Genomic DNA, 12,083 nt, shown 5'->3' with positions numbered 1-12,083 from the left:
CTTCTAAACTTTTCAGGAGTAGCCCGCTTTGTACAAATCGACACAACTACTGAAACTGTGCATGCATATTCCCACTAGGCTTTGGAAGAAATGCCACTTGACAGTTTTCAAATCAGCCTCATGGTGGCGCTACAACAGGCCAAGCCGCGTCACACACACACACACACGTTTATATTGCTCCTAAACATTTTGCCAAACATCACACACACACACTCTTATCCTCACCTGAATGGTGATATCTAGTTATCTACCGACCTCAGGCCAGCAGTGGGGTTGGGAGTGACACAGTACACATGGACATGGGGGATATCTATCTAATAATTTAGCGGACGCTCGCTCGCTGTTTAAATTGCTCGGTCGCTGTCTGTCAGTCAGAGTACTTCCTTAGCATAGAGCAAGACAGCTGCTCGCTTTCTGCGCCTCCTCACAACGCCATGACGCACGGACCGCCTCACGGAACCTAGCGCCGCACAGCCCTGTCCTCCAACCTCAATCTGCCCTGCATTACACACGCCAAACATTCTAACATTCATCTTAATTAAATTAATTTGCGACAAAAAAAAAAACATAACCCCGCAAATCACGTGTCACCAGTGTCACCAGTGAAATGCATGTTGGGACGGACACAGATTAATACTGGGACACACTTTTCCGCGCAACAGACCCACACGCCCACACTGAACATCATTTGCTGTTCATATATTCAGAACGGGTAAGGACTAGTTGGGGATAACTATCTGTTATTTTACTCAGTTTTGGCAGACAAGTTATTCAGGTTACAACACAGCTGTTCATTAATAGGCCTATCTCACAGAATTTCCCCGCCCCCTTTTTACGCCCCCCCTTTCGGGGTTAGTGGTGATAGCGTGACATCACTCCATAGACGCTACATGTTAACAGAGGTTATTTAAGAAGTCTACAACTTTTGTTTTCTCAAGGTAAGGTTTGTTCTATCTGTTCGAGCTGATTTACCATCTTGTTTGCTTCATAATAATATTGGTCTGTCACATTTTTACATTAGAAAATGTACTTAGATTCTCCAGAGAAAAAAAAACGTGTAAATGCTAATGTTAAATGACACCACTATTTACCGGAAGTGGGCGTGGAAAGCGGGCTGTGAGATAGGCCTATTGGGTGAGTAATAGTGTCTCTGAACAGTGAACTCCTCTGGCCCATAACGGCACCTTGTTCAACTCAGAGTTACTGTTTAACCTACAGTAGCCTACAGTATGCCCGTCTGAGGTGTGAGATCACCTGTCAGACACAGAGTTACTGTTTAACCTACAGTACAGTAGCCCGTCTGAGGTGTGAGATCACCTGTCAGACACAGAGTGAGGGAGATATCTAGAGAGCCATAAAAGCATCAGATTGGTGACGAGGTCAGAGAAGGATTTATGAATCCCCTTTAGTGACGCAGTAAAATACACACTAGGGGATAAAAACGGGGGGGGAAAAACGTACGTATTACGACTACTCATTAACCTGTGAGAAAAAATTGACAGCCAGCCTGCGGGACAGAAACGTTTAAAAGGCTGTTCGGAGGTCAGAGAAAGCAACGATTGAGCTGACCACGCATCTGCTGCAACACCAACACCAGCAAAGGGGGAAAAAGCTCAAGCAAACCAAACAACATGAAGACCAATATGCTCTCTGCCATTGCTTTCCTGTTCCTGGCTTTCACCTGGACTTCTGATGCCGTCCAGGTCCAAGTAAGTGCAGTCTTGTTCTGCAGTCAAATTAATATCTTAAAAATAATGAAACTAGATTCATGATGGCCATTGGCCAAGATATCATTGGAAACATTGGTTGGCAGGGATGCTAAACTGGGATGCTAAACTGGGATGCTAAACAGGGATGCTAAACTGAACCCTGTACAGTTAATGATGTCATGTGTCTTAGTTTACCACTGAATTCCGACAGTCACATAGACCAGGGGTTCTCAACCCGTGGGTCGCGACCCCTCGGGGGGTCGCCAAATTATTTTAGGGGGTCCCCAAATTATTTTCAAAAAAATAAAAAAATAAATCATGATTTTTCTAAAATAGCAGACCTACAAGCTCGTAGCGCGCCACTCGGTGGCGCGCTATGAGCTTGTAGATCTGATATTTTTCAATAGCTAAATTATAACAATGCTTAAAACACCAAAAGGGGTTCCCGCCCAAAATGGTTTAAGGTTATTGTAGCAGTCAATTTATATTGGGGGTCGGGAGGGGGCGGGGCGGGGGTCCCGAGACATTGCCAAAGCATTTCCGGGGGTCCCCGGCCAAAAACGTTGAGAACCCCTGACATAGACACAAAACATCTGCCATTGCTATTGCCATTGCTTACAGTTCTCTCTGCTGGCTCACAGTTGGATTGTGGAGCTCTCTCTCACCCGCAGCTCTCTCTTTCTGTCTATTTGTCTAGGAGGGCGACTTGTCATTCTCACTGGAAGCTGTCAAACAGCTCCAAGAGCTCATAGACAGTAAGGCGGCAGTGCAACAAAGCCCCGGGCTGCGGAGCAGCACTGATGTGTCTGTCTGCGCTGACCCTGCTCTTCCAGAAGAGTTCCTGCCCCTCTGCCAGCAGAAAGGAGCTTCCATGTCTCTATCCAGGCTAGGTGAGGTATCAGTGGTGCAAAGTACTATTTATTTATATATATATATATATATATATATATATATATATATATATATATATATGTTTTTTTTTGTGGCTTTATTTTTTTACATTTTTTGTGGAGGGACAGACAGTAGGCTGACAGGAAATGGGGAGAGAGATGGGGGGGATGACATGCAGTAAAGACCGTCGGGATCGGGAGTCGAACCCGCGGCACACTGCCAGACTGGATTACCAAGGTGCCTGGACCGCTGAATACTAATGGCCTGCAAAATACTAATTAGTGTTAGTACTGTTGGAAAGATGGCGAGAAAGGCCATTTAATGGATAAAAATAAATGATATCTATTCTGTAATGTTAATTAGAAAGGACTGTAAATATATATATACCTTCAATAACCCAGCAGGGAGACCAAATACCGTGCTGTATTTACCTTAAAAATGAGTGATTAGCCCTTTAAATCTTGAATGACAGTCACTGTACCATAAAAAAAACAGAAAGACCTTAAAAAAGAATTTGGAGGTAGATGAAATAAAGTTCTGAGAGGAAGTTTATGGTTTTAACTGTAATTTTTAGTAGGTAATAAAGTCAATTTACATAGAGAATGTGCTACATGGTTCAGATAATAATAATAATAGTACAATACATCACTATAATTTAGAGTATTCAATTGTTCCAATATGGATCCGAACTGAACCTGAACTCCTCTTCACAGTATGTCCCAGGCATTAATACTGTAGATCACGTCAGTTGTTGATAAACGTTCATTGGCTGAATAGATAGTTCATTTCCGCAATATCCCACGGTGGCGCTGGTTGTCGAGCGCTCATTGGACCAGCACATGGATGATGAGACTGGTATCGTGACATCTTCCTTGGTTCCGTCATTGAGGGCCATAGACCGGGAAAGCACAGAGGCTGGCGTTGCTATGGCAACCTGAAGATAACATTCTTTCCCTGCTAGCTGTAAACTTTCGACAGAGAGAAATACTCCTATCTACTTTCTCACTAGGCACCAAGGTCAAATACATGTCTCAAATCAAAATAGGCCTCTCAGTATGCGAGTTAACTTGCCTGGGGACAGACAGTATGGAGACCGAATAAGGAGTCAACAAGATATAAGATATTAAATCTGAATGTGGAAATCCATAATATAAGTATGATAAAATAATATAAAGGATAATATAGGGCTGAGATGATTAGGCACGTGGATGGTGACATGACATAAATAGGATAAAGAGAACAACCCGGAGTAAACAGGTAGTAGGCTAAGAGTAAAATTATGATAAAAGGGCAAGATGACCAAATATGACCTATATGGAACACGGTCTGGGCCAAAGTTCTATCTGTGTTGACCAACCGAATATGATGGAGTGGCCAACTTGACATGACGTGTAAACAACATGTCATAATTTATCTAACAAGTACTATGTACAATGCTGAGGTATGCACATTTGCCAATACTACTGCCAAACTGCTCGACTACATCTCAGAGGCAAATAATGTTTTTTTCTTTTTTTTTGCTTAAGATTTGTTTTTGGCTTTTTGGCCTTTATTGATATAGTATCAAGTGAAGAGAGACAGGGAAGAGGGAGAGAGAGAAGGGGAGAGACATGCAGCAAAGGACAGGGACGAGGGAGAGAGAGAAGGGGAGAGACATGCAGCAAAGGAGACAGGGAAGCAGGGAGAGAGAGAAGGGGAGAGACATGCAGCAAAGGTCATCATGAACGGGACTCGAACACGCAATGCCATGTCAGGCCTTTATGTGGCATGTGCCTGGACCACTTGGCCAGCGGTCACCCCAATAATGTACTTTTTAACCACCATCTTTTTGTGGTTATTGTGTTCTGTATATTTGTCCTGATGAAGGTCTAAGCACCGAAATGTCATATTGTAATAGTTTTTTTTTTTTTTGCAAGATCTTTCTCATTGTTTGAATTTGGACCTTCCTTTTATCCTACACACCTGTCGTCAACTTTTTAGGTGTGCAGTGTACTGCAGACAGCCTTTTATTCAATACAGTGATACTTACACACTTGGAGTGACAGAGGATGTACAGATCATTGTTTACTGTGTTAATATATGAGCAGCTAATTGAATACTGAAGCTTGAATCATACATTAATCAACATGTCTGAACTGACCGTAATCAAATGGTTTTGAACTGTGTCTAATTTGGGTGTTTTTACTGTTCCATACAGGAGTGGTACCCATGGATGTCTGTGAGATCTGCGCCTTTGCTGCCTGCACTGGTTGTTAAGTTTACTGCCAACCCAGAAGGAAATGGAAAGCCATTGTGGCCATGCTTAAGACTCAGATGTTCTCTATACTCACTGTTACTTGTAGCATACTGAGCACTTATTTTCAGGCACCTTTCAGTTGTATATTTTATATTTGGAATTTAATTTGTTACAGTTCTGTCTCAAACAAATCTTTTTACACTTATTTCTTTTGTATTTTTGAAATAAAAAAGGAAGTCTTTACTTGTATGTGTGTGTGTGTGTGCATTCCAACAGTCACATTTATTTTACAAACATTAGATTTGCCAAGGGAAGGTTATCTGAACACAGTACTCAACTACAAGCAGGGGTTTAACCTGACCCCGAAATTAAAAAAAAAAATTCTGAAATAAATATTTTCACAATTTTTCAAAAATAGCAGACCTACAAGCTCGTAGCGCGCCACTCGGTGGCGCGCTATGAGCTTGTAGATCTGCTATTTTTCAATAGCTAAATTATAACATAATGTTTAAAACACCAAAAGGGGTTCCCGCCCAAAATGGGTTTAAATAGAGGCTTTACTGATATGCCCATGGCTCCGTCGGAAGAGATAATCACAACTATGTCCAAACTACTAAGATGGCACGTCCAATTCGGTGCACCGTCTGCTTCCAATAACTTTAACATTATCAACCAGTAGGTGCCCTACACCTGGGTCTCATCCATTCACACAGTACACAACTCACATCAGTCTCAGGCCTCAATTACACCTATACATCTAGCATACAACAATGTTGCATGGTAGATGTAAACAAGTTGTAAGTGTCATGGCCGCCCCAATGCATTTCCAATTGAAGTCACATGGTTTGATACAACATTTTTGTTTGATGCGGGGGAGGGGGGCACAACACAGCCATAAAACAAAAATGTTGTATCGAACCATGTGACTTCCATTGGAAATGCATTGGGGCGGCCATGACACTTACAACTTGCTTACATCTTGCATGCAACATTGTTGTATAGGTGTAATTGAGGCCTCAGGCTTCACTCACACGGTCACAACAGATTGTTGTATAGCTGATGCATGAGACTTGTTTACTGATGCAAGCTCCCAAATTCATTTCCAATGGGAGTCACATGGTTTGACACAACATTTTTGTTGTATGAGGGGGAGGGGGGGCAGTCGAAACACAGCCGAAAGCCGTACAACAAAAATGTTGTGTCAAACGATGTGACTTCCATTGGAAATGCATTGGGGCGGCCATGACACTTACCCTTTGTTTACATCTAGCATCCAACAATGTTGTATGATAGATGCAAAGGTGTGAGTGAGGCTCTATTTAAACTACTTAACACAACACAACACAACACAACATGCTCACCCTCCACCACCCCAGCTACCACTTGTCGTTTTGGATCTACTGTTTATGTACAGTGCATGGAATTCAGAGTCCTATGTTTGGGAGAGGTTCTTTCAGTACCTAAAAGCAGATCCAATTAATTGCCAAACCTTAATAAATATAGTGCTCATTTTATTATTCAATGCAAACATATTATTAAACTAGAAAAAGTGCCCCTTCTGGGCACAGGTCTCCACCAGGAGGATAGGACTGTGTGAGATGTTTGGCAAAATGTTTAGGAGTAATATAAACATGTTTGCCTTTGATGGCAATTGGATGACTTGAGGCATTTTGTTCCAAAAATGTGTTTTGCAAAAATCAACCTGTTGGTGGCGCTATAACAGGCCAATGTGAAAAGGGTGGGATATATTCCTCAGCCTAGTAAGAAAATGTGTGAAAGATTTCACGTAAATTGCATACTGCGTTCATGATTTGAGGCTTTTGTTCAAAATGGGGCAATCTTGCAAACTGTGAAAGCCAATTATAGCCAATTAGGATGGAATATGAAATATCGGATAGATCCGACTTAAGCACATGACCATAGAGATACTGTGTAACGATTTGTGAGATTTTTGGACAGAATCTGGAGGAGCAATATCAAAAAATGTGTTTTACAAAAGTCGGCCTCCTGGTGGCGCTATAAAAGGCAGATGCGGAAAATGCAGGTCAAAGGTTTGTCCTCGGCCTCTAGGGAGTGTGCATGCAACGTTTCACGCAGATCGGTGCAGTTTTAGGTAAAAAATGTGAAAAGCTGCCTCATGGTGGCGCTATAACAGGCCGTTCTGGAAAATGCGGGGCAGAGGTTCATCGTTGGCATCCAGGGAGTGTGTGTGCAAAGTTTGGCATCGACCGGGTTAACGGTGCCGGAGATTAGCTGGTAACGGACGGACGGAAGGACGGACGGACGGACGGACGGACACACACACACACACACACACACACACACGGACGGAGTGCAAAACATACTCTCTCCCCATGCCTTCGGCCTGGTGGAGACAATGAGAAGAAGAGGGTGCGCATCAGCAATGGTTTTGAGTGGAGTGCTATAGCCAAATGCACTAAACATCTAAAAGTATGAATTAAAAAGAAATCCATTTTTTTTAAATAAATGGCGGACAAAGTATTCACTCACATTTCCATTTCTTTATTGGCACACACCAAAAAGGAACTCTTACGCGTTTCGGCTATGAGCCTTCATCAGAGCATGCTAAATATAAAATAGACAGAACTAGCACATCTGCACACTCTATGTAGCCTACTCCTCACTCTATGTAGCCTACTCCTCACTCTATGTAGCCTACTCCTCACTCTATGTAGCCTACTCCTCACTCTACTGTATGTAGCCTACTCCTCACTCTATGTAGCCTACTCCTCACTCTACTGTATGTAGCCTACTCCTCACTCTATGTAGCCTACTCCTCACTCTATGTAGCCTACTCCTCACTCTATGTAGCCTACTCCTATGTAGCCTACTCCTCACTCTATGTAGCCTACTCCTCACTCTATGTAGCCTACTCCTCACTCTATGTAGCCTACTCCTATGTAGCCTACTCCTCACTCTATGTAGCCTACTCCTCACTCTATGTAGCCTACTCCTCACTCTATGTAGCCTACTCCTATGTAGCCTACTCCTCACTCTATGTAGCCTACTCCTCACTCTATGTAGCCTACTCCTCACTAGCACTCTATGTAGCCTACTGAGTAGGCTACATAGAGTGTGCAGATGTGCTATAGGAGTAGGCCCTACTCCTCACTAGCATTACTCTATGTAGCTACTCCTCACTAGCATTACTCTATGTAGCTACTCCTCACTAGCATTACATTAACTGGGTGCAAATATAAGGTTGTTAGAGTTTATTATCATGCCACATCCAGCCGGGTCTATAATATAATGTCATAAAAACGTCTTAACACCAGGCATTATTTATTTACACAGTTTCACATTACTCACACCGTCTGCTTTTGCACAATACATCACTTTTCAGGAATTACACCTATGCTCTATAAACTAATTTCTTTATATAATAGGCCTAAGTACATAAAATATATTGGTTTATTGCTCTTAATGCACATCTGGACACCTACAATATCCAACTATGATACAGTACCAAAGGCACATTGTGATTTGATTCTGTATTTGATTGAGTGAAACGTTTGTAGTCTGTCAGTATCTTGCACTAGACACCTAACAGCTATTAGTCCTGTTGCCCATGTGTTGTTGGTAGCTATGTAGCGAGACTGATTTTCTGCATTTTGTAAATTTTTACTGTGCTTGATCAAGAAACAATTTCTAAATTCAAGTGCCTTGCTCAAGGGCACTAATTGCAAACGTGAAGCGAGGAACGCAGGCGTTGTTGCCTGGATCAACACAGGTCTCCTCCAGGTCTGTTGAAGAGGGTCTGGATCAACACAGGTCTCCTCCAGGTCTGTTGAAGAGGGGCACAACAACGCAAGCGTAAACAAAAAACCAAACAGAATCCAGGTCTGGTGAGTCGCAGGCGTGTGCACGTAACGAGCACGCGCGCAACAAATTCACGGGACCGTGCTCGCGTAAATACGCTTGCGTTGTCGCAGCACGACTTCTCCGAGCAAAAACGCAGGTCTCATTGAAAATGAACTATAGGCGCGTTTTATCGCTTCCCGTTTGCAAGGACCTTAGGTCTGGAAGGAGGGAAAGGACCTTAGGTCTGGAAGGAGGGAAAGGACCTTAGGTCTGGAAGGAGGGAAAGGACCTTAGGTCTGGAAGGAGGGAAAGGACCTTAGGTCTGGAAGGAGGGAAAGGACCTTAGGTCTGGAAGGAGGGAAAGGCCCTTAGGTCTGGAAGGAGGGAAAGGACCTTAGGTCTGGAAGGAGGGAAAGGACCTTAGGTCTGGAAGGAGGGAAAGGACCTTAGGTCTGGAAGGAGGGAAAGGACCTTAGGTCTGGAAGGAGGGAAAGGACCTTAGGTCTGGAAGGAGGGAAAGAGGATCTGATTACATATACAGTAGGTAACTGAGTGGAGAGTGATGCAAAAAAATAATAATAATAATTAAAATGTTGACATATTATTGCTTATAGCAGCTTGAATCACTCAGTGGAGGATCAACACCAGTACAACACCTGGACAATGAGGACGGTATACATGACTTCCTAACCGATAGAAGGCAGTCAGCATGTTAGGCTGGGCTCTCACCTGTCTGGCCCCCTCTCAATGAGCATCATTAGGCTGGGCTCTCACCTGTCTGGCCCCCTCTCAATGAGCATCATTAGGCTGGGCTCTCACCTGTCTGGCCCCCTCTCAATGAGCATCATTAGGCTGGGCTCTCACCTGTCTGGCCCCCTCTCAATGAGCATCATTAGGCTGGGCTCTCACCTGTCTGACCCTCTCTCAATGAGCATCATTATGCTGGGCTCTCACCTGTCTGGCCCCCTCTCAATGAGCATCATTAGGCTGGGCTCTCACCTGTCTGGCCCCCTCTCAATGAGCATCATTAGGCTGGGCTCTCACCTGTCTGGCCCCCTCTCAATGAGCATCATTAGGCTGGGCTCTCACCTGTCTGGCCCCCTCTCAATGAGCATCATGCACCCATAAAACTGTGTGCTCTGGCCCATACTCCTGGACCCTGTACACCACTGACAGCCAGTGCCGAATCAACCCCTCCAAGGGACCCCCTCACAGACATAGGCCTACACATTCTACAGACTAAACCTGTTTATTAAACCTTGGGTTCATTGTTACAATTAAATCACCACCAGGCAAACAGCTCAACAAACATTTTTTCCTGTTGTTGTTGTGGGTATTAATACTGTCTGTATTGTTGTATTTTTTGCGTAGTTATCCACCCATCTACAGACTGGAGTTTATATTTGTATCTGCATCCTTTGTTTTGCAATGTGTCTGAGCTGAGCTGTCTATGTGTTTGTTTTGTTTTGTCTTATCAGAAAATGGGGCCCGTAGGGGTATCTAGGTAGATCTCCAACGCACTCGGTCTTCAGCTGTGCGTACGGTGAGTAGCAGGGTTTGGAAGCTGCAGCCAGTCCATTCCTTGATGTTGTACATCCAGGACTTTCCCTGCCTGCCTCTTCTCCGCTTTCCCTCCACCCCCTGTAGGATGGTCTTTGACAACGAAGTATGCCTTGTGACATGACCATACAGGCCAGTTTGTGACGCTTTACTGCCATGGGAACCCCACACCTGCCATTTGATTACTTAACCAGCCCACTTTTCATGTGCAATTCACCCTTCTGCAGTCATTTATGCTTGGTTGTGTGCAGGTGTCACTCTCCGAAAATAGCCAATAATATTCGGCACATATAGCTGAGTATAAATCGGGCATTTCAACGCCATCACGGTAGGCCACTAAATCAACAACTTAATCAACTGCAGATTTAGAAATCTAGACAAAAACTAAAACATTTCATGACTAAAACTAAATTGTATTCAAAAGACTATGACTAAAACTTAATAATTAAATGAACAAAAATTTCAAAATCAACACTGGACTCTTCAGTCCTCAGGTACATTCACCTGCACCTGCTTTTAGGTCCAAATAGTCTTTATAATATGTGCAAAGCAAAGACTTTTAACCTTAAACTGTACTCTTATACGATCAACTTGACGATTTTGCATTTTAATCTATTGCATTATGTGGTGCATGTGGTAGTGTCATTTCAGAATATTCTGGTGTATTTGTATATGTCATGTGAGTGTTGCTAAGTGATTTTGTGTGTTTTGAAGAAAAGGGAAGATCATAAAATTGTCATGCAAAACCCTCACCCAAAATTAATGTGACATCCTGGAAAATATCATCATTGACAAATATCCTGGCTATTTAAACAAGTGCTGTGTTAACCTATACATGCATATTGCTAAATGTACTGTATAATATATCAGACAGGTCGATAGCTAATATTTGTGGCAGATGAATGAGTGATGAGATTTATTGGGAAGCAACTATGTAAGGTTATACAGTCAACAGTGGGACCTCTCAGAGTCAACAGACAGATTGACATCATAAAACAGAAAAAGAGGATCTTGTGGACATCTTAACATGGGAGGCCTAATAATAATACCCCCCCCCCCCCCCCCCCCCCCCCACACACTACCTTAAAAAGGCAGATCTGGGTTCCATGCGTCATAGAAGAACCAGCTCTGAATCCTGCAACATCCCAAGAAGACACCAAGCCTGAAGGATGAGAGCATTGATTGTTGTCCTTGTGTTGATGTCATGTGCCCTGTGGGGATCCCAAGGTGATGTCATGTGCCCTGTGGGGATCCCAAGGTGTTGTCCTGTGCCCTGTGGGGATCCCAAGGTGATGTCATGTGCCCTGTGGGGATCCCAAGGTGATGTCATGTGCCCTGTGGGGATCCCAAGGTGATGTCATGTGCCCTGTGGGGATCCCAAGGTGTTGTCATGTGCCCTGTGGGGATCCCAGGGTGTTATCATGTGCCCTGTGGGGATCCCAAGGTGATGTCATGTGCCCTGTAGGGATCCCAAGGTGTTGTCATGTGCCCTGTGGGGATCCCAAGGTGTTGTCATGTGCCCTGTGGGGATCCCAGGGTGTTATCATGTGCCCTGTGGGGATCCCAAGGTGATGTCATGTGCCCTGTGGGGATCCCAAGGTGTTGTCATGTGCCCTGTGGGGATCCCAAGGTGATGTCATGTGCCCTGTGGGGATCCCAAGGTGATGTCATGTGCCCTGTGGGGATCCCAAGGTGATGTCATGTGCCCTGTGGGGATCCCAAGGTGTTGTCATGTGCCCTGTGGGGATCCCAAGGTGATGTCATGTGCCCTGTGGGGATCCCAAGGTGTTGTCATGTGCCCTGTGGGGATCCCAAGGTGATGTCATGTGCCCTGTGGGGATCCCAAGGTGTGGAGGTTATGGTGA

General features: G+C 44.0%; 1 protein-coding gene across 1 annotated transcript; it reads left to right on the top strand.

The window, feature by feature from the left end:
- The first annotated feature begins 1,612 nt into the window (after positions 1–1,612).
- On the top strand, positions 1,613–5,077 carry LOC306929477 (guanylin). Its single transcript, XM_079510017.1, has 3 exons — positions 1,613–1,709; positions 2,407–2,599; positions 4,798–5,077. The coding sequence occupies exons 1-3, from the start codon at positions 1,632–1,634 to the stop codon at positions 4,854–4,856; spliced, it is 330 nt and encodes a 109-aa protein (XP_079366143.1). The 5' UTR covers positions 1,613–1,631; the 3' UTR covers positions 4,857–5,077.
- The last annotated feature ends 7,006 nt before the right edge of the window (positions 5,078–12,083 follow it).

This window comes from Electrona antarctica (genome assembly GCF_951216825.1).
Source record: "Electrona antarctica genome assembly, chromosome: 9".
Taxonomy (NCBI): Eukaryota; Metazoa; Chordata; class Actinopteri; order Myctophiformes; family Myctophidae; genus Electrona; species Electrona antarctica.
The sequence above is the reverse complement of the archived record's forward strand: the minus strand, read 5'-3'. Positions and strand labels throughout refer to the sequence as shown.

What these genes read in the sequence shown, in the direction of transcription:
- LOC306929477 (XM_079510017.1), top strand. Translation starts at nt 1,632, where the DNA reads ATGAAGACCAATATGCTCTCTGCCATTGCTTTCCTGTTCCTGGCTTTC. An exon ending in CTGATGCCGTCCAGGTCCAA is followed by an intron (nt 1,710 to 2,406) that starts GTAAGTGCAGTC and finishes CTATTTGTCTAG; the next exon opens with GAGGGCGACTTGTCATTCTC. An exon ending in CATGTCTCTATCCAGGCTAG is followed by an intron (nt 2,600 to 4,797) that starts GTGAGGTATCAG and finishes TGTTCCATACAG; the next exon opens with GAGTGGTACCCATGGATGTC.